Source organism: Sebastes fasciatus, chromosome 18 (genome assembly GCF_043250625.1).
Source record: "Sebastes fasciatus isolate fSebFas1 chromosome 18, fSebFas1.pri, whole genome shotgun sequence".
In the NCBI taxonomy this organism is placed as follows: domain Eukaryota; kingdom Metazoa; phylum Chordata; class Actinopteri; order Perciformes; family Sebastidae; genus Sebastes; species Sebastes fasciatus.
In genome coordinates, this window is record NC_133812.1 from 14,794,118 (window position 1) to 14,815,772 (window position 21,655).

Genomic DNA, 21,655 nt, shown 5'->3' on the forward strand with positions numbered 1-21,655 from the left:
CCAGCTGGGAGGAGACCACGGGGAAGACCCAGGACTAGGTGGAGAGATTATATCTCTACTCTGGCCTGGGAACGCCTCGGGATCCCCCAGTCAGAGCTGGTTAATGTGGCCCGGGAAAGGGAAGTTTGGGGTCCCCTGCTGGAGCTGTTGCCCCCGCGACCCGATCCCGGATAAGCGGTTGAAGATGGATGGATGGTCCTCTTTAATATAATTACTGATGATTATTATTTACACAAATTAAGAAGTCATTGCTGTATTTCATGGTGTAAATTGTATCTTGGCTGCTGTTTTGGTCAAGTTTAACAACATTTGCTCCCTAATCAACTGGGTGTAATCAATCAAAAACTGCCAAGTTAAAAGATGCAAGTGTTGTAAGAAATACAAATTTATTGATCAGCATTCACATAAGCCAAATAAAGCAAATTGTCATGCAATACAAAGACAATGTAATCAGTATCTTGCTACAGGTCAGTGGACCTTAGCTTTGTGATTGGCAGAATCTCCCAGAAAAATACAAATCACTACAGAAATAAGTATGAAAAAAAGTGTTACGAGCAAACTTTTTCCCGTTTACACAGTATGTTAGTCAAAATCACATTTTCAATTGCCACAAACTTTATTTTCTACATATTTTATAGCAAATAACACAGCATCTATTTGAGGAAATGCAAAGTGTGTAGCTTTCTAAATAATTTGTTTATTTAAAAAGGTTCCAATGGTCTACCTTAAAGAGCAACTGAAAACCAGCTGAAAATCTTGTTTTCTGCAGACCTCCAGTGGTTTAACTTCTCTCTTTGGTGCTCTGACGTGAAGTATACTCCAGGGTGTGTTAGTACATCGTCACATGACTGTTGGGTGTGAGTACAGATGTAACAGACTTAAAACTTTCAACCAGAGAGAGCCATAAAAGCTGTTTTTTCAGCCTGGCGTTATGTTACTCTTTAAATTTAGTGAAATTGCATGACAGGTTATTCCTTGAGGCATTTTGTTATCACTCGAGAACGAGTGGTTCCAGCTCATAACAGACTCTCCCAGCCAGGTCTTCAGGGACCTTCTCAGCAGAGTTATCAACATCAGCATTGTTGTCTTTCGGGACAGGACTGTGTTCGTGCTCATTCACTTGGGTATTGGGGTCTCTGAGGGCGATAAGAGGGGTAACAATTGCAATCATAAGGATGTCTTTCAAATTGTTTGATCTGAAATAAAATGTGTAAATCTTGGCAAATAACATCAGCAACAAAAAATTGTTATCACCTTCCATCGTATGCTACATTGCTCCTGTCTTCCACATCTTGCTTTATCGCTCCTCCAAACCTGTTAATAAACTGAACCATAGTACCTGAAAAGAAAAAAAAAGGTTTTGAGCTGACTCAAATACAGGGGGAATCCAGAGCAAATATGTCATTTTTAGCAGTACTGATTTTTTTGGCCACTCGGGGGCAGCACAACAAGCTGTATTAACCCCCTCCAAAGGCCCAGACACGGGAAGACTAGCGCTGACGGTGCAGGACACACCACCAAAAACTAGGCCAACAGACACTCACTGACGGCCGACCGTCAGCTTGGTGTGTCAGGGCCTTGAAGCAAGGAGTAGTTGGTGTTGAGATATTTTCCATACTTCAATATGTTTACCAGCTAATCGCTAACCTTGCTTATCTGCCGTTTGCTGCTGGGCAGGTCATGTTCATTGGGTTTATTACAGTTTTTTGAAAACAGCAGTCTGCAGCTGAAAGACTGAACCAAAGCAGTAAAGTTATGGGCCCTTAAACCAAAACAATGAGCTGAAAGATGCTACACTCCTTAGAGCTGAAGGAAACTGCAGAATTGGATGAAAATTATCTGTGGGTAGCATACTGTCTTTTTTTTTAATTATTGAACCTCTTGGGGTTAGCGGAAACAAGCTGTGAACCCAACACTGATGCATTATCACTGCGAGTTGCGGGCCCTAAAACCAAATCAATGTGCTGGGGAGAACTGAAAATGATCACTGGGCCTGTCACTAAAAGCTCCAACTTTCACATTATAACTTCAATTTTTTTTAATTTTACTTGGTGCAGCTTTAAACTTAGAGGACATCGGGGTAATTTTGGAATATAAAAAGTGTCTGCCACTTACCAGCACCCCGCCATCTCTTTCTCCAGACCAGGTAACCTAGAACCAGCATGAGCAGCAACACCACTATCCCACCCACAACTCCTGGGACAACTGAAGAGGATGAGGCTGCTGTAGGGGTTAAAAGATCATGTAGCAGAGTTAGTGATGGAGAAAGCTAGCTATATTAAGACAAACAAACTCTCAAGGGCTCTTTGGGTCTTACCGACTACAATGACTTGGAGTGACTTGGAGGGAGCAGAACAGAAGGACTTCGAGGAGATGTTTACGCCATAGACACATGTATACACTCCTTGGATTTTAGGATCTACTGCAGGGAATTCAAAGTATGCCAGGTAGAAGATAGTGTGGCCAAATGCTTCGATCGCTTCAGAGGTGTTCGTGTCAGTCCTTGTCAGATAGAAGAAACCCCCTGGATATCTGGAATGAATAGAGCAAGTGACAGAGAAGCTGCTGCCTTGGTTGACCGATATTTTGTCAGGGCTGTAGATCACCATTGCATGAGGAGATGTCAGGGAGATGCTGGGCTTCTCCAGTTTCACTGCAGAATAGAAGACCGATTTTTACAAACTCATCATAAAACCTGGTTGCAATATTGCACAGCACAAACTTCCAACAATTGTGTTCAAGCAAAGTAGCCAATTATTGACCTTTGACAGAGAGCTCAGCAATATTTCCTTGAGGATAATAGATGACTTGATTGGGCAATTTCTTTTGATATTCACAGAAGTATGACCCCTTCTGGATGAAGTCCACTGAAGGGAAGGTAAAGGTTGCAGCTTCGTTCTCAGAGAATTTTTCCATTTTATATGAGTCTTGGCTCCTTTTCAGGACGAATGTCCCACCCAAGTGTTCTGTTACGATAGTGCAGGTGATCTCAACTCTGTCACCCCAGTTCACCTCTGGAGAAGGACTCAAAGTGATTTGGGGCTTCTGTAGACCACCTGTAACAGATAATACGTTGTAGTAAGTTTTGTCATTACAGCCAACGCTGCTTCATCCAACACCAGCTGGGAACTAATGACTTCTTTCACAGATTCAAAATGAGCCAGACCTCTTACCTAAACAGATAGCGCCAGCATCTTCACCGTGCCCGCAGTTATTTTCTCCAAAACCGGGATGCCTGCAATGTGTGAGAGCAACCTCTTCGCCTGAACACCCCACATTATCCAGCCATATTGGACCAGTGCCTCTACCAAAGTGGGCACTTGCTGGATTAGAAACTGCGTGACCGCAGCCAAGCTGTCTACATACCACATCAGCATTGCTCATTTCCCATTCGTCATCACACACAGTTCCCCACTGGCTTTTATAGAAGATCTCCACTCTACCGGAGCATTGACCTGAGCCTCCGACCAACCGAATCTGTGCTGCATATGAAAACAGAAATTAAGTGAGTACAAATGCAGAGGACAGTCATTGAGACATGCATTTTCATATATTTTTAAGGGTGTTTTTGAATTTCATATGCATGTATTAATACACATACATTTTCCTTTTAAAGCACAAAGTGAATATATTGTATTTTCAAAGTCACATCACACACATCACATCAGAAGCTAATTTCAACAGCAATGGTAAAATGTTGATTCACAAAAAAACAGTGATGTGAAATATGACTTGGATGTATGTCACTTTTGTAATGCAAGTGAAACATTAAAGCAATCGTTTGACATTTTTGGGAATATTCTAATCCGCTTTCGTGCTGAGCGTTAGTTACAATAAACGGCCGATTAGCTTAGCTTAGCATAAAGACTGGAAACAGGGAACCAGCTAGCCTGGCTCTGTCAGAAAGAAACAAAACCTGTCTAACAGCACCTCTAAAGCACATTATATCTGATTTATAATTCATTTAGGGTAGCTGTGTTAACTGTATGTGTAAACAGAATACAATTGTGAAACAAATTCTGATGATATTATATTATTTGTTTTGAACAGATCATTTAAAAGGCTTTACCTGCACAGAGAGCGCCAGCATCATGCTCGTGCCCACAACTTGATCCTCTGAAACCATTGACTGAGCATTGCCGAAGAGACGTCCCATTGTCAAAACATGAATTGCTTGCCTCCACTACCGATCCACTGCCTTGGCCAAAATGGGCGGCGCCGGGAGCGTTCAATGCATTTCCGCATTCCAGCTGCTCGCACACCACCTGAGCTTTACTCAGGTTCCAGTCTGTGTCACACACCGTTTGCCACACGTCGCCATGACGCACCTCTACTCTGCCAGCGCACTCATCCTTACCATTAGCCAACCGGACCTCCAAACTTCCTGTGAAGTCAAGTAAACTAAAATGATTATACAGCATCAGACATTTCAAATTCAATTTGATGTAGTCAAAGACATGGCAGATAAATAATAATGAAAGAAAAACACTAGTGATGTACTTTCTTGTTCCCTACATTGCACACAATGCAATGTAGAGATTGAAAGAGGCAACACGTTTTGCAAAACTAAAGAATTAGGAGAGATACAACTGAACAACAACAAACAAGACTGTATTATCTTTTTGTCTTTTTTTGTATGCTTTTTCTTACCCGTGCAGACAACACCAGCAACTGAGGTGGTGTTGCAAGATCTGTTTCTAAACGGACTCTGCGGGCACTGACTCAGCGTTGACTCCAATCCATTGCATTCAATTTGTTCGATCCAGGTCTGTCCCGAGCCATGGCCATATTCAGTCATGGTGGTAATCTTATGAGTCCTCCCGCAGCCCATCTGTCTGCACACCACATTCGCATCATTCACATCCCAGGATTCACCACACACATTCCCCCACTGGCCTTTGTCGAAGAACTCCACTCTTCCACTGCAACGACTGTGTCCATCGGTCAACTTCACATTGCCTGAAAATGACAGTTGTGATATGAATGTACAGTCCAACTTTGGAGTTTGTTTTTTATTTGTGTACGTTTTTGGTCAGAATTGTAATGACCTAAAAGAGGAAATTGTGGTTTTATTTATTTTCGTGCTGTGAAAGCGCTCCCAACATTAGTGTTAATTTTTGGTACCGACTGACAATGTCTACTTTAATTTGACTGGTTTCAGATATAATTTGTAATATTGATTAAATTACAACTGAAACACAAGTAGTTAATTGTGGGTCACAATAGCCAGAAAGGCATGCTGGCTTGCATACTGCAAAATATGACCGGATGTAGTAAGACATCCTGGTATTTTGGCATATTGTATTCCACATACTATGTATTGGGACGTACTAAATCTTTTTCTTACATACTAAATAGTATGGTAGTATGGGTATTGGAACACACAGATGGAATCAGGCCGACAAAAGACGGCAAACCTGATATCATTTTAGTGGACGAGACTGTAAAATTAGGGGAGGCCAGCAGAGAATACCAGCGACGTTAAATATTTTTATCTTTTTGCCGTCGTCAATGACAAAATTTATAACAGGATGTTACGTAGCTCCCTCACACAAGGAGAATGTTAAATTTGCAATATAATATTAAGAGAAAGCTGCGTTTTATAGCTACATACATTAATAATTACATAAAATAAAAGACATAAAATAATTTGATTTAAAGATCCAGTGTGTAGGATCAGGCGGTATCTAGCTGTGAGGTGAGGAGTTTGCAACCAACTGAAGCCTCTCCAGTGTGCCAAGCGTGTTGGAGAGCTACGGTGGCCAACGCGAAAACATGAATGGCCCTCTCTAGAGCCATTTGGAGAGGGAATTCAAATTTCAATTCAGCTTCAAGTCTTACCTGAACATTCAACAGATGCCTCTTCAATGCGATCTTGGGCGGTCCTGACATAGTCTACAAGTCTGCACTGTGCGAGAGAGCTCTCTCTACCGCTACAAGTGATCTTATAACCTCTCGGATGTCCGCCTTGACCATATGATCCCGTGAACTTGACGGGATCTCCACAATTCATCTCTTTGCACACCACTGTTGCTTCATTCATTCCCCAATTAACATTATATGCTGGTGACCATTGGCCACCATGGTGGAACTCCACTCTGCCTGAACACTGGTTAGTCCCATTGATCAGTCTAATATCAGCTGGAAAGCAAGGGGGAGAGAATCAGTCTTAGTTGGTGTTTGGACAAAGAAATATCTGGTTGATTCAAATTTTATGTCATATTCTGATTGATATAGTCATAGAAATAACTCATTAAGTGTGACAGATAAATGTAAGCATTAAAAACACTGTGTAAAATAAAGTTTAACAACAGAGTAATAACCGAGATGATACCTGAGCACACCACACCAGCATCTTCACCGTGACCACAGTTGTTTTCTCCGAGGGTGGGATGTCGACAGTGCAAAAGGGACGTCTCATTCCCGACACAGCCTACATCATCTAGCCAGATGTCTCCTTGGCCTTCGCCAAAGAAGGCCCTGGATTTGGCTGTCTGGGGTGTCCCACAGTCCATGGCTCTGCACACCACCTGAGCATCTCTGATGTCCCACTCATCATCACACACTGTTCCCCACTGGCCGTCATGCTGAACCTCCACTCTACCAGAGCATCGGTCAGTGCCATTGACAAGCCTAAGCGGTGGCTCACCTGAGGAGAGGTTCATTCATGTTAATCAAGACAAACTACACAAGCTACTCACAAGCTAAAGTCAAATTACAAAACATTAGGCTTTATCTGGACTGTCGAATGCACTCAGTTTAGTGGTTATTAAGGTAGTTACTTAGTTGCCACCATCAGACCAAAATGTGCATTCATTATTCATTCATATTCATATTCATTATTTTATAAATTATCGTTATTTTAAATCATATTTAGTTCCAATTCTACCTACTGCTGCTTTAATACACATAAGCCGACCTTGTTTTTAATAATCATGTTTCCTTTTCTATCCTAGTTGTGCTACAGTACAGTATATCCCAGTCTTTTGTGTCTTACCTCCACATGAAAGAGAAACACCTTCACATGCCCCTGCGTGTAATTCAAGTGTGCATTGGGAGATGGAGCTCACATTGCCAGAGCATCTACTTGTATACCCTCTCAGTCCGGTGTCACCAAAGTTGAAGGTTTCTTGGTTTTTTTTGGGAGTTCCACAACTGAGTTCCTTACACACCACCGCAGCCTCTGCATTGCCCCAGTTGTTACAAATTTTCCCCCATCGGCCGTCGTGAAAGACCTCCACTCTGCCAGAGCAGCTGTCAGTCCCATTGAACAATCTGACTGAATCTGGAAAGCAGTTTAGAAGAGGTATTGTATTTAAAATGTGCAAGAGAAAATAATATTAATATTTCAGTGATGACATTTTGTTCACATGATAGGATTTGTGGTAAGCAGGACAGATTGCGCTGCTTCTGAATATGTGGTATTGCAACAAAGAACAACCAAAAACAGAGGAACTGCAAAGGATGATTGCGACAGGCTACAGGAAGATTTTTCTAGTGAAATTGGGAAGTAATGTTCAAGAAAACTCCTCAGAAAATATCAGCAGGGGTTTGAGTGCCGATACAGTAGGTACATCAACAGCAGACATGCATGCGAAAACCAATCAATACTTTCCAGAAATGGCTATACATCACTATTGCATACAAATGCACATCTATGAATGCCTCTTGGATTTCCAATTGTACTTTGAGAAAGAAACAGTACAGCATGTGTTACCTGAGCATATAACACTAGCATCTTCATTGTGGTCACAGTCGTGTTGTCCAAAACCTCTGTGCGGGCAGTCACCGAGGGTCTTCTCATGACCAGTACACTCAACGTCGTCCAACCAAACCTGATCCCGACCTCTGCCGAAGTAGGACTTGTACTTGACCGAGAGAGCATTCCCACAGTCCATCTCTCGACATACAACAGCTGCTTCCGGCATCCCCCATCTGTCATCACAGATCGTTCCCCACTGTCCATCGTGGTAGACTTCCACTCGACCAGAGCACCGATGAGTCCCGTTCACCAGCCGAATTGGTTTACTGTCTGTCAGTTTAGGTGAAAAAGGAAAAAAAAAAGTCAAGTTAATTCAGAAACCATCCAGAACAGCAGATATGACCATGTAAAGTTCAACACAAAATTACTAATGTAGTCTGAACACATAGGTGACTTACTTGTACAGAGAATAGTAGCATCTACACAGCTTTCCTTGCTATCCTGAAGTGTGCACTGTGAGATGGAGCTCTCATTTCCAACACAGTTGGGTTTGATGCCACCCACGTTACGTGCCTCTCCAAAATGTAGCACTTCAGTCTGAAAGGTAGGATTGCCGCAGTTAATCTCTCGGCACACCACTTCAGCATCTGCCATGGCCCAGTCACTGCTGCACACTCGTTTCCAGTTGCTATCATTGTAGACTTCCACTCGGCCACTACATCGATTGCTTCCGTTGACCACCCTCACATGTTCTGCAAATGATAGATAGGTAGATAGGAATTTAAATAAAATCATCTTGTGATTGTGTGTAAGAACTTTGAAAATAACAAATGTCTAGGCCCAAGTCTTTTTCATGTTAAACAAATGTTTGACATTTAGAAAATTACATTTTTGCTTGCCGTTGGAATTTTGTTGACAACATTGATGCAATTCTCATGTCTGTCCATTAAATATGAAGCCAGGAGACGGTTAGCTTAGCTTGGCAAAAAAAATGGAACCGGGGGGAAAAGCTAGCCGGGCTCTGTCCAACGTTTTAACAAAATCTGCCTACCAGCTCTTCTACAACTCACTATTAACATATTCCCATTTGTTTAATCTGTACGAAAAGTGTAAGTGAATGACAACCATTTTATGGGGTGTTATCTGCTGTACTATTTATTTGGTCTGAGCAGTTGCCAGGAAACCAGCAGAAACTTCAGGAAGTAACTGCTTCCAACCAAGAAAATAGACAAAGAGCGTATATTGCCAAGAAGTGAAAATCAATTGTTTGTTCCATTGCAATATCAGCGTCCAGCAGAAAAGCTACGCTTCCGCCGTTTTGGACTGAAAGCGACTACCGGACGCCAGTAAAACGTCCGCCTAAAAAGTGTCGTTCTAAAGTAAAACAAAATGATTCCTATTCTATTGTCATATTCTACTGAAATGGCCTGTGCTGAACAATAAAATATTAGAAATATAATAAGTTGTTTCAGTCCAAAATGGCAGCAGCGGCTGTTGTCAAAAAACACCGGAGTTTCGTCTCTTTGTTTCTATACTCTTTGATATAGATACTCCGTACACTAATTATAAAGCCAGGAGCCGCTTGGCTTAGTTTAGCTTAGCTTAGCTTAGCTTAGTTTAGCTTAGCTTAGCATAGAAACAGCTAGTCTAGCTCTGTCTGATGTTAACAAAAACTTTCATGTTATATCTTGTTTGTTTAATCTGTACAAAAACAAAAGTGCTAAGCTAACCAGCCAGTGAAAAGAGCTCAAACAGAAAGAGAAATACAGAAATCTCTCAATTAAAATAACTTTTGCGTTCGTACAGGAACACATCGCTGAAGCTAAGAAGCTCATTGAGAAAATAGTGCCTTTAAATCTTTGAACAGTAACAAGACCTAACAAATAAATATACTGTAGACTGTTGAATAGCACAAATAGCTCTCCATACAGCTAAAGCCATGCAACTAAACTTGTGCAATTTCCACCCCAGGTTCAGAAATATATTTTAAGGGGACACTCAACCATTTTTACACATCAAGTACTGTTTACTTGTCATGAGGAGTACCTTATTAAGAGGAGTTGCATTATGGGAAATGTAGGATCCAGCATTTTTGGAACTTGACCTATACCTGGGACTAAAAGTCAGGATATCTCTGCCTCTGCGCCTTTGATTTTGACCATTCTTTTTTTAATCTGACCTCCAACTTTATGGAAGTACAACACTAAATTGTTGGATCACTCCTTTAAATATTTAAATCTTTTAAAATACCACTCAACACTATCATAGCAAAGCATAAGCACTCATGTTGCTTTGTTTTGAATGAAGATGTAGAGCGAAGGTGACATGAAGTGGAAGCGTGTGAGTGCATGATGACTTTTCACCAAACATACCGACATGATATATAAAAAAAAGAATTAAGTCAGCTGGTGACTGTGAAGTTTGGTTTATCTCCCTTTTCTACCTCCTGCCACTTGAACTTTTGAACCTTTGCAGCAACTGGTCATGTGCTGACCTTGTGGTTGTGCTGCTGCTGCAACAGCTTTAACCGCCACAGGTATAAATCATCTTAAAGAAGAGAACAAATTGTGAAATAACAATGCAATCACAGGGTTTTTTGATGCAATAATATGATCAGTTGCTCAGATAAATGCTGCGTTAGCTGCTTTTCTCCACAGCTGTATTTCCCAATTTATTGAGGAAGGGCCTTGTAATGCAGACCTAACTCTGTTTTAGGTTAATGACGAATAGATATTTAAAGCAGAATTTCAACATTTTGGAAATAAGCTTATTCACTACTGGCACTTACCACTCTCATATTTACTCGATAAACAAAAGCTACAGCCAACAGCCAATTATCTTAGCTTAGCAGAAACACTGGAAACAGACGGATACAGCTAGAGTGGCTCTGTCTGAAGGTGACAAAATCCAACTACCAGCACCTCTAAAGCTCACCAATTAACACTGTAGCCTTATATATACTGAGTGTGCTATCAATCTTCTCAACTCTTTGTGAGCAAACAAATAAGCATGTTTGTTTAAGCGTCTAATTGAGTGGTATCCTACTGGTAATTCAACTTTGAATAAAACACAAGTGTGTCAAGTAAAGCAAACATAACTGATAAAAGTGAATGAACTCAGTCTTACCTGAACAGATAACCCCAGCGTCTTCACCGTGGCCACAGTTATTGTCCCCAAACTGTTTGTGAGTGCACTTGAGGACAGAAGACTCACTACCAGTACACTGCACATCATCCAGCCAGATCATGTTCTTCCCCTCCCCAAAAAAGGCAGCTTTTTTGGCCTCAAGAACTGTCCCGCAGTTTAACTCTCGACACACCACCTCAGCGTTGGTAATGGTCCATAAATCATCACACACCGTTCCCCAACTGTCTTGGTTGTAGACCTCCAGTCTACCAGAGCAACGCGAAGAGGTGCCAGCCAGCCTAATTTTGTCACATTCTAGAAAAGAAAAATGAAGGCACCATGAAATCAATAACAAAAAGTCCTTTTTTACTAGATCGAGGTTTAAAATCTAAATATCTGATTAATATGCATGTGTTTTCAGGTATAAAAAAACATAACTTACTGACCTGCAAGCAGCAGTAGACTCAGTAGACCTACAGCAGAAACATATAGTAAAATGTTCAGTCTAAAACAATAATAAATACACAGCAGTCAGTGATGTCATTTATCAAATTTATTATGTATCAGGATAAGACCCTTGCAATGTAGGCTACCATGAAGTTACAAAAATACAAACTTCATAATTGTCCAACATGAACTTTGTCAAATTGATCAAAGAAATAACATTTGATAACAAAACAAAAAAAAATTCTTTGAATACCAACTATGAGACTTTCACTTCTCTTTATCTTTCTCATGGTTCTCAAAGCATGCAACCAAACTATTAACTGTATTCACATGATAAGAAAGATAGTCAGAAACTCACCTATTGACAAATACAAAACAAAATGTAGTTTCTCAGCAGAATTGAAGATCATGTTGTGTCTTCAAAGTAGATCAAATGCTGTCAAGGTACAGTAAAAAAAAAAAAAGTATTGTTAAAAAGGGTGTTACTTTACTATCTCGTCTGTCTACGGCAGAACATGAGAAGCTGGTGGATTTTTGGAAGCCATCCAGTTTTTTTCTGACCAAAATCTGCAAAGGAGATTAAGTAACCCTCTTACCTTTTAAATCCAACAAGGGCAACTATTTAAATGAACTCACAATTCAAAATAAAAAGCTGATTACATCAGCCAAAGCATAGACGCCCCATGTACTGATCCAGTAATTGTCATGAATAAAAAGGGCTGCCTGGACTTGGACTGCAAACTGGACGCATGTTGACATTTTGATCAATCATTAAAGACAGGGGATGACATTTGAGGAGGAGATGTCATTTTGTTTTACACAATATCTACATTACTATTTGAAAAAGACATTACATTTAACAGGAAAACACACCCACATGTAACATAATGCTGGTATTAATGACAATAACGCTGATTTATGGACACAACAAATGATCAACTGCAGAAAAATAACAGGGGAATGTAGATCAAAAGGAGAGTTGTCATGAACGAATGTCAAGAGGTGACCACCGACTCCCAATGTCCCCTCCCAACTCGGGTTATCATTCACAGCGGCCCTTTTATGTTGAATTTGTACAAAGCACAGACATTTCCCCCCTTTCTTTCCATTTCTATGACGAACTGACTTCAATAAAATGGCCACTTTGCAGTTTATTTGCTGCATCTACACAACATATCGTAAGATCATTAAGAAAGCCTCCATAGACTACATGAGTACTAATATGCCACTTAATGAAATTAAATAAAAATGGCACTATATTGTGAATAGTTCAAGATCTTACACTGTTTCAGGAACTTTTAAATACTTTTGTGTTAAATTTTGTACCTTCAATTTGAACAAAAAAAACATAAATGCAAAACCACATTCAGTTCCATTATAAATATGAGCTTTGCTTTGCAGTGGCATTCTTAGTTCAATTGTAATCCTGGCATTAATTATGCATTTTCAAACATGTAAAGAAAATAGTAATTTGATGCGTCATGCATCACACCTTAATATGGTTAGTCCTGGTTAATATGTTGGCATTTTATTTTTACTCCCAATGTGATCCAAGACCTTGATTTTGTTGCAATTATTATTAATATTATGCAGCTTTAAAATGACTTTTTTTTAACCCAAAATCAGTGAAATATCATATTTTACAAATAATCTTCTTACCTTACAAAATGGGTTGATGCCGCTTTTTTGCTCATCAGAATAACAGGATATTTATGGACTGAGCCAACAGATCTTTTTTTCAACGTGGCTAACACCTCCCCTTGAAAGTCTGAACCTCAGTATTTTTTGTGCTTGTTCAGTTCCTGTTACTCAAAATGCTGCAGGACAGTTCCTTTTAAATGCATCATATGTTACAAGAAGAGCCCCAACTGTTCTCAAAGTGCCCCAAAAGAAAATGTACAACCGGATGCAAAATTATTAATATTAAGGAATGTGTTCATATTTCAACAGAATTAATTGGCATAATTTCACCCATAAACTACTGTTTTTTTTCTTCTTTTTAGCTAACTACCATATGTTATGGTGGCATTATTTATTGGTGGATGTGTACTGTACTATTTTGTACATATTTATTAAATTATGTATATGGATTTTGCAAGACATCTAGTTTTCTTTTTACTGTTTTAGGTGACTTTTTAATATCTGGCTAGGGACAACAACAACAACTTTTGGCTTTTTATATATTTTTTTACATTCAGTATGCAAAACTAATACAATAAAATAAATTGCATACACAGCAAGTAGATTAAATCCGATGACATCTGTTGACCGTTATCCCCAAGGTGTTTTTTTTCAGTTAATTTTCTCTTCCTGTCCGATTACATGGCGGCTGACACTGCATAACTGACTTGTCTATTCAGCATTTTAGGTTGCCTTGTTTGCACACATAATAACATGAATTTCCCTAATTTGCCTCTTTTTGCCATTTCACAAGACAACCAAACCTCCAACTTCCTCTTGATGGTGTACTTTTCTCACATTGTGTCATGTACAACCTGGACATGCGTGTGTACATACTTACTATACAATTGATAAGTCTTCCTTGTTTTCCTCATACTGTATGTTCTAGTATTTGTTGAATATTAATCAAGTTCTAAAGGAGACCAGAAAAGTTCTCACAGAAATGGGTGGCGACAGGAAACTGTCCTGAACCGTGTTCTGTGAGTTATTGCCAAATAGACATTTTTCACAGCAGACATTTGACTTGTCATAGTAAGAAAAGCACAGGTGTTACTGATAACATTAACAATGCAGTGTTATATTCAGGTAGATAGAGACTTTATTGTCATTGTCATGGAAAAACAACGAAATACAGTTTAGTAGCTCTTGACAGTAAAAGCAAGTAAAAAAAATAAAAACATTCGCATCAAAATATAGACAAATAAATAGATCAATAGATCATAAAGTGCAGCTTCATGGAAGTCAGCTATTGTTAATTTTATTATTTACACCAGTGCTTTTCTTACTGCGACATGTCAACATGTCTTCTATGAAAAAGGCCTACAGATAGATGACATGTCTTCTCTGTGTCCATACTTTAGGCTCCATGATGATTCTTAGTGCAGCTTCAATGTTATTTTTTAAATTCCTCTCTGTGTCTTTGTACTCTGTCCTGTTTGTATACTGATAAATATCTATGTGCAAGTATTTTGCATAAAACTAAAAGACGTCACTATAACATAAACCAGCGAGGATGTGCTCCAAATATGTAAGATTGTGAGGACGCACTGTTTTTTTTCAAAGTAATTGGTCCTCCAATATGAATTAGTAGCTATGTTGCTCTTCTAGGCTGCAGTTGTAATGATAAAGTAAAGTAAAAGTTACAGTCATGGCACTACTTGGAACTTTTTTTTCCTGTATGTCTTCCTCTATAGCTGGAACCACACAATAACTGCAAATGTGTAGGAGCCAACATGTGTATTTAGCCTGTGTTGTTTATTATTACTTCTTTAGGCTGCACACATTCTTTTTGGTTACTATCATTTTCGGTAATTGGCACAGGGGTGTGGTTTCACTTTATTTTACCTGTTCACTTCGACCGAGGGATTTTAAGACAAAGAGGGTGAGCCAGGCTCCACACGTCAGGTCCTGCTTTAGTTTTTTCCACAACAGTTGTTGCTTGTAATTCTTTAAGTTTAATAAACAACATAAAACACATCTGGACTAAGTATGGATTGTTTGAACGCATCACACAGTAAAGAGCCTACAGCTAGCGGGTCATTGTTGTGAAATAAACCCCTTCAGGGCGATGCTTGTCGGGGTTTATTTTACAACAATGACCCGCTAGCTGTACATTATCCCTTACTTAGAACTGCCCCCAACCTGCCACCTTTAGACCAGTGGTTCCCAACCTGGGGACCCCCTCAAGGCGTCACAAGAAAAACCTGAAGGGTTGCAAAAGGATTAACAAGATAGGGGAAAGAAAAAAAAAATGGGGAACAAAATTGTTAATTTTTTTTCTTTGCCTTGTTTGTTGTAAAATACTGAAAGGTTTTACGTATTCGGGCCTCTTAGAAGAAATAAATGAAACAATCTTAGAAGGGGAAATCACTGTTTGACTGGACTGCTACCAGCTCAAAGACAACCTGTAATGAGGGTTTGTTACTATAAAGGGTCACGCAGCCACATGTACCAGTGTTCTCGACTACAGAGCAGCAGCACAGCCAGAGGCTCTAGTGAAGCAGTGACCTCTGTCTTCAGTCAGTGTTCTCGTAATGACAGAACTGATGATACTCAGGTTTGGACAGCAGGTTAAGCACATATTGATGTCTGGGTAAATCATTACAGACACAGAGATTTGCATCACTCTCTGATGAGAAATGACATTACAAGTCATCCGGGGCAAGAGGGCACTACGAGCGGCCTCACGGACAGAATGATCATTATCACAAGCAGCATAATAGTCTCACAAGTTAAGTGGCAAGTTTAAAGAGGAACAGATTAAAAGTGATTCTTTTAATCTCAGTTGAGTTTCTTTTGATTAAAATAAAACAGCACAAAGGAGAAACAGGTGAACTTTACAGTTTCTATATTTGTTATTGTGGTGGAAATTTGACCGAATAAGGGAGACCAACAAAGAGAAATTTATCTTTGTATATTTATTTAGCTTTTGCGCAAAAGGACCGAAACCTCTAAAGTGACAGTCAGCGACTGCCGAGGAATCGATGCCGAGTGCATCCTCACCAGGGTTTTTATATGCATAACAACAAAGAACAAATAGTCAATGGTTACATTGGTTACATTTATTTGATTACATACTATAAATGAAGGCACACTTTCAAGCAGGGAATTTCCCTAAATGAAGGCACACTCTGTCTCAGACATGAAAGAGAAGAGTTAATGTGCAGGCTAGGCTATATTTCATCCTTTTATATCCATTTATACAGATCAGGCATTGTATAGAAAAGGACAGTTCATTTATAGTATCAGGGGTTCGAGTATAGTTCAGCGGAAAGGGAGCCAGTCATGCCTTCTACGAAACAGTATAACACAGAGAATCACACTTAATACAAAGGTTATACACCAAATGATAATTTTTCCCTCTACAGTTACGTATTAGTACTCCCGCGTCTGCCTGTAGGGGCAGTACTGAGTGAGGAACAGCCTTGAAAAGCAAGCAACATTTCACTATATCTTTTCACCATAAGTAAAAGTAACTGACTGATAACATATATGAAATATTAAATGGATCATGTTTTGTGAAGGTGTTTTAAGTAATTGTAATAGAAAGTCGTAGCAGCATAAACATCAACTGAAACATAAAATGAAACCGTTTTCCCTTTTTTTCCTTCCCTTGTTTTTTTTGGTCTGTTTTATTATTTAATTAGTTTATTTTTATTGAATTTGTGTTGTCGTTTGTTTATGTGTGCAGTGTTTTATCTGTAGGGGAAAGATAAAAAATTATAAAAAAAAAAAATTGTATGAAGATGTTTAAATAACAGAGGAAAGGAAATGTGTTAATGAGATGTATTGACACAATGAAGTGGGCTATATACAGTCTATATATATATGTTTTAAAAAAAGAAAAACAAGCAACACTTCAGAAGTGGGTAAAAAAAGCTGAAATGCTGTTGCTCTATTTAGAGAGATGCAGGTGTTCAGAGTTTTTAATCATCAATAATTATTGGTCTTATCCAGTCACGATCACTGCACGGTGGCAGGGTTAAAAGATCATGTAGCAGAGTTAGTGATGGAGAAAGCTAGCTATATTAAGACAAACAAACTCTCAAGGGCTCTTTAGGTCTTACCGACTACAATGACTTGGAGTGACTTGGAGGGAGCAGAAGAGAAGGACTTCGAGGAGATGTTTACGCCATAGACACATGTATACACTCCTTGGCGTTTATAATCTACTGCAGAGAATTCAAAGTATGCCAGGTAGAAGATAGTGTGGCCAAATGCTTCGATCGCTTCAGAGGTGTTTGTGTCAGTCCTTGTCAGATAGAAGAAACCCCCTGGATATCTGGAATGAATAGAGCAAGTGACAGAGAAGCTGCTGCCTTGGTTGACCGATATTTTGTCAGGGCTGTAGATCACCATTGCATGAGGAGATGTCAGGGAGATGCTGGGCTTCTCCAGTTTCACTGCAGAATAGAAGACCAATTTTTACAAACTCATCATAAAACCTGGTTGCAATCTTGCAGCACAAACTTCCAACAATTGTGTTCAAGCAAAGTAGCCAATTATTGACCTTTGACAGAGAGCTCAGCAATATTTCCTTGAGGATAATAGATGACTTGATTGGGCAATTTCTTTTGATATTCACAGAAGTATGACCCCTTCTGGATGAAGTCCACTGAAGGGAAGGTAAAGGTTGCAGCTTCGTTCTCAGAGAATTTTTCCATTTTAAATGAGTCTTGGCTCCTTTTCAGGACGAATGTCCCACCCAAGTGGTCTGTGACGATAGTGCAGGTGATCTCAACTCTGTCACCCCAGTTCACCTCTGGAGCAGGACTCAAAGTGATTTGGGGCTTCTGTAGAGCACCTGTAACAGATAATACGTTGTAGTAAGTTTTGTCATTACAGCCAACGCTGCTTCATCCAACACCAGCTGGGAACTAATGACTTCATTCACAGATTCACAGATCAACAACAAACAAGTGTGTATTATCTCTTTGTCTTTTTTTGTATGCTTTTTCTTACCCGTGCAGACAACACCAGCAACTGAGGTGGTGTTGCAAGATCTGTTTCTAAACGAACTCTGCGGGCACTGACTCAGCGTTGATTCCAATCCATTGCATTCAATTTGATTGATCCAGGTCTGTCCCGAGCCATGGCCATATTCAGTCGTGTTGGTAATCCGGAGTTTCGTCTCTTTGTTTCTATACTCTTTGATATAGATACTCCGTACACTAATTATGAAGCCAGGAGCCGCTTGGCTTAGTTTAGCTTAGCTTAGCTTAGCTTAGTTTAGCTGAGTTTAGCTAAATTTAGCTTAGTTTAGCTGATGTTAACAAAAACTTTCAAGTGATATCTTGTTTGTTTAATCTGTACAAAAACAAAAGTGCTAAGCTAACCAGCCAGTGAAAAGAGCTCAAACAGAAAGAGAAATACAGAAATCTCTCAATTAAAATAACTTTTGCGTTCGTACAGGAACACATCGCTGAAGCTAAGAAGCTCATTGAGAAAATAGTGCCTTTAAATCTTTGTATTGAACAGTAACAAGACCTAACAAATAAATATACTGTAGACTGTTGAATAGCACAAATAGCTCTCCATACAGCTAAAGCCATGCAACTAAACTTGTGCAATTTCCACCCCAGGTTCAGAAATATATTTTAAGGGGACACTCAACCATTTTTACACATCAAGTACTGTTTACTTGTCATGAGGAGTACCTTATTAAGAGGAGTTGCATTATGGGAAATGTAAGATCCAGCATTTTTGGAACTTGACCTATACCTGGGACTAAAAGTCAGGATATCTCTGCCTCTGCGCCTTTAATTTTGACCATTCTTTTTTTAATCTGACCTCCAACTTTATGGAAGTACAACACTAAATTGTTGGATCACTCCTTTAAATATTTAAATCTTTTAAAATACCACTCAACACTATCATAGCAAAGCATAAGCACTCATGTTGCTTTGTTTTGAATGAAGATGTAGAGCGAAGGTGACATGAAGTGGAAGCGTGTGAGTGCATGATGACTTTTCACCAAACATACCGACATGATATATAAAAAAAATAATTAAGTCAGCTGGTGACTGTGAAGTTTGGTTTATCTCCCTTTTCTATCAGCCTCTCAGCCTTATATATACTGAGTGTGCTATCAATCTTCTCAACTCTTTGCGAGCAAACAAATAAGCATGTTTGTTTAAGCGTCTAATTGAGTGGTATCCTACTGGTAATTCAACTTTGAATAAAACACAAGTGTGTCAAGTAAAGCAAACATAACTGATAAAAGTGAATGAACTCAGTCTTACCTGAACAGATAACCCCAGCGTCTTCACCGTGGCCACAGTTATTGTCCCCAAACTGTCTGTGAGGGCACTTGAGGACAGACGACTCACTACCAGTACACTGCACATCATCCAGCCAGATCATGTTCTTCCCCTCCCCAAAAAAGGCAGCTTTTTTGGCCTCAAGAACTGTCCCGCAGTTTAACTCTCGACACACCACCTCAGCGTTGGTAATGGTCCAGAAATCATCACACACCGTTCCCCAACTGTCTTGGTTGTAGACCTCCAGTCTACCAGAGCAACGCGAAGAGGTGCCAGCCAGCCTAATTTTGTCACATTCTAGAAAAGAAAAATGAAGGCACCATGAAATCAATAACAAAAAGTCCTTTTTTACTAGATCGAGGTTTAAAATCTAAATATCTGATTAATATGCATGTGTTTTCAGGTATAAAAAAACATAACTTACTGACCTGTAAGCAGCAGTAGACTCAGTAGACCTACAGCAGAAACATATAGTAAAATGTTCAGTCTAAAACAATAATAAATACACAGCAGTCAGTGATGTCATTTATCAAATTTATTATGTATCAGGATAAGACCCTTGCAATGTAGGCTACCATGAAGTTACAAAAATACAAACTTCATAATTGTCCAACATGAACTTTGTCAAATTGATCAAAGAAATAACATTTGATAACAAAACAAAAAAAAATTCTTTGAATACCAACTATGAGACTTTCACTTCTCTTTATCTTTCTCATGGTTCTCAAAGCATGCAACCAAACTATTAACTGTATTCACATGATAAGAAAGATAGTCAGAAACTCACCTATTGACAAATACAAAACAAAATGTAGTTTCTCAGCAGAATTGAAGATCATGTTGTGTCTTCAAAGTAGATCAAATGCTGTCAAGGTACAGTAAAAAAAAAAAAAGTATTGTTAAAAAGGGTGTTACTTTACTATCTCGTCTGTCTACGGCAGAACATGAGAAGCTGGTGGATTTTTGGAAGCCATCCAGTTTTTTTCTGACCAAAATCTGCAAAGGAGATTAAGTAACCCTCTTACCTTTTAAATCCAACAAGGGCAACTATTTAAATGAACTCACAATTCAAAATAAAAAGCTGATTACATCAGCCAAAGCATAGACGCCCCATGTACTGATCCAGTAATTGTCATGAATAAAAAGGGCTGCCTGGACTTGGACTGCAAACTGGACGCATGTTGACATTTTGATCAATCATTAAAGACAGGGGATGACATTTGAGGAGATGTCATTTTGTTTTACACAATATCTACATTACTATTTGAAAAAGACATTATATTTAACAGGAAAACACACCCACATGTAACATAATGCTGGTGTTAATGACAGTAACGCTGATTTATGGACACAACAAATGATCAACTGCAGAAAAATAACAGGGGAATGTAGATCAAAAGGAGAGTTGTCATGAACGAATGTCAAGAGGGGACCACCGACTCCCAATGTCCCCTCCCAACTCGGGTTATCATTCACAGTGGCCCTTTTATGTTGAATTTGTACAAAGCACAGACATTTCCCCCCTTTCTTTCCATTTCAATGACGAACTGACTTTAATAAAATTGACACTTTGCTGTTTTTTTTGCTGCATCTACACAACATATCGTAAGATCATTAAGAAAGCCTCCATAGACTACATGAGTACTAATATGCCACTTAATGAAATTAAATAAAAATGGCACTATATTGTGAATAGTTCAAGATCTTACACTGTTTCAGGAACTTTTACATACTTTTGTGTTCAATTTTGTACCTTCAATTTGAAAAAGAAAAATATGAATGCAAAACCACATTCAGTTCCATTATAAATACGAGCTTTGCTTTGCAGTGGTATTCTTATTTCAATTGTAATCCTGGCATTAATTATGCATTTTCAAACATGTAAAGAAAATAGCAATTTGATGCATCATGCATCACACCTTAATATGGTTAGTCCTGGTTAATATGTTGGCATTTTATTTTTTTCTCACAATGTGATCCAAGACCTTGATTTTGTTGCAATTATTATTAATATTATGCAGCTTTAAAATGACTTTTTTTTAACCCAAAATCAGTGAAATATCATATTTTACAAATAATCTTCTTACCTTACAAAATGGGTTGATGCCGTTTTTTTGCTCATCAGAATAACAGGATATTTATGGACTGAGCCAGAAGACCTTTTTTTCAACGTGGCTAACACCTCCCCTTGAAAGTCTGAGCCTCAGTATTTTTTGTGCTTGTTCAGTTCCTGTTACTCAAAATGCTGCAGTACAGTTCCTTTAAATGCATCAGATGTTGCAAAAGAGCCCCAACCGTTCTCAAAGTGACCCAAAAGAAAATGTCAAACAGCCGGATGCAAAATTATCAATATCAAGGAATGTGTTAATATTTCAAAAGAATTAATTGGCATAATTTCACCCATAAACTACTGTTTTTTTTTCTTTTAAGCTAACTACCA

General features: G+C 39.0%; 2 protein-coding genes across 4 annotated transcripts; both read right to left on the bottom strand.

The window, feature by feature from the left end:
• Window positions 1–367: 367 nt before the first annotated feature.
• On the bottom strand, window positions 368–13,050 carry LOC141755733 (scavenger receptor cysteine-rich type 1 protein M130-like). 3 transcript variants are annotated; one of them, XM_074614869.1, is made up of 17 exons: window positions 12,935–13,046; window positions 11,634–11,711; window positions 11,275–11,301; window positions 10,829–11,143; window positions 8,161–8,454; window positions 7,718–8,032; window positions 6,998–7,285; window positions 6,335–6,649; window positions 5,842–6,141; window positions 4,651–4,959; window positions 4,070–4,384; window positions 3,174–3,482; window positions 2,763–3,056; window positions 2,318–2,653; window positions 2,116–2,223; window positions 1,255–1,339; window positions 368–1,136 (listed from the first exon to the last, which is right to left on the bottom strand). In XM_074614869.1, exons 2-17 carry the CDS (start codon window positions 11,683–11,685, stop codon window positions 992–994), a joined length of 3,807 nt encoding a protein of 1,268 aa, XP_074470970.1. In that variant the 5' UTR covers window positions 11,686–11,711; window positions 12,935–13,046; the 3' UTR covers window positions 368–991. The 3 variants fall into 3 exon arrangements, with proteins under 3 accessions (XP_074470970.1, XP_074470969.1, XP_074470972.1); XM_074614868.1 differs by lacking the exon at window positions 12,935–13,046 and adding an exon at window positions 11,872–12,023; XM_074614871.1 differs by lacking the exon at window positions 11,275–11,301 and having other exon boundaries at window positions 11,606–11,711; window positions 12,935–13,050.
• A 2,952-nt stretch (window positions 13,051–16,002) lies between these two features.
• On the bottom strand, window positions 16,003–20,398 carry LOC141755740 (uncharacterized). The gene is made up of 6 exons (XM_074614902.1): window positions 20,241–20,398; window positions 20,003–20,080; window positions 19,644–19,670; window positions 19,198–19,512; window positions 17,466–17,759; window positions 16,003–17,358 (listed from the first exon to the last, which is right to left on the bottom strand). The coding sequence occupies exons 2-6, from the start codon at window positions 20,052–20,054 to the stop codon at window positions 17,012–17,014; spliced, it is 1,035 nt and encodes a 344-aa protein (XP_074471003.1). The 5' UTR covers window positions 20,055–20,080; window positions 20,241–20,398; the 3' UTR covers window positions 16,003–17,011.
• Window positions 20,399–21,655: the final 1,257 nt, after the last annotated feature.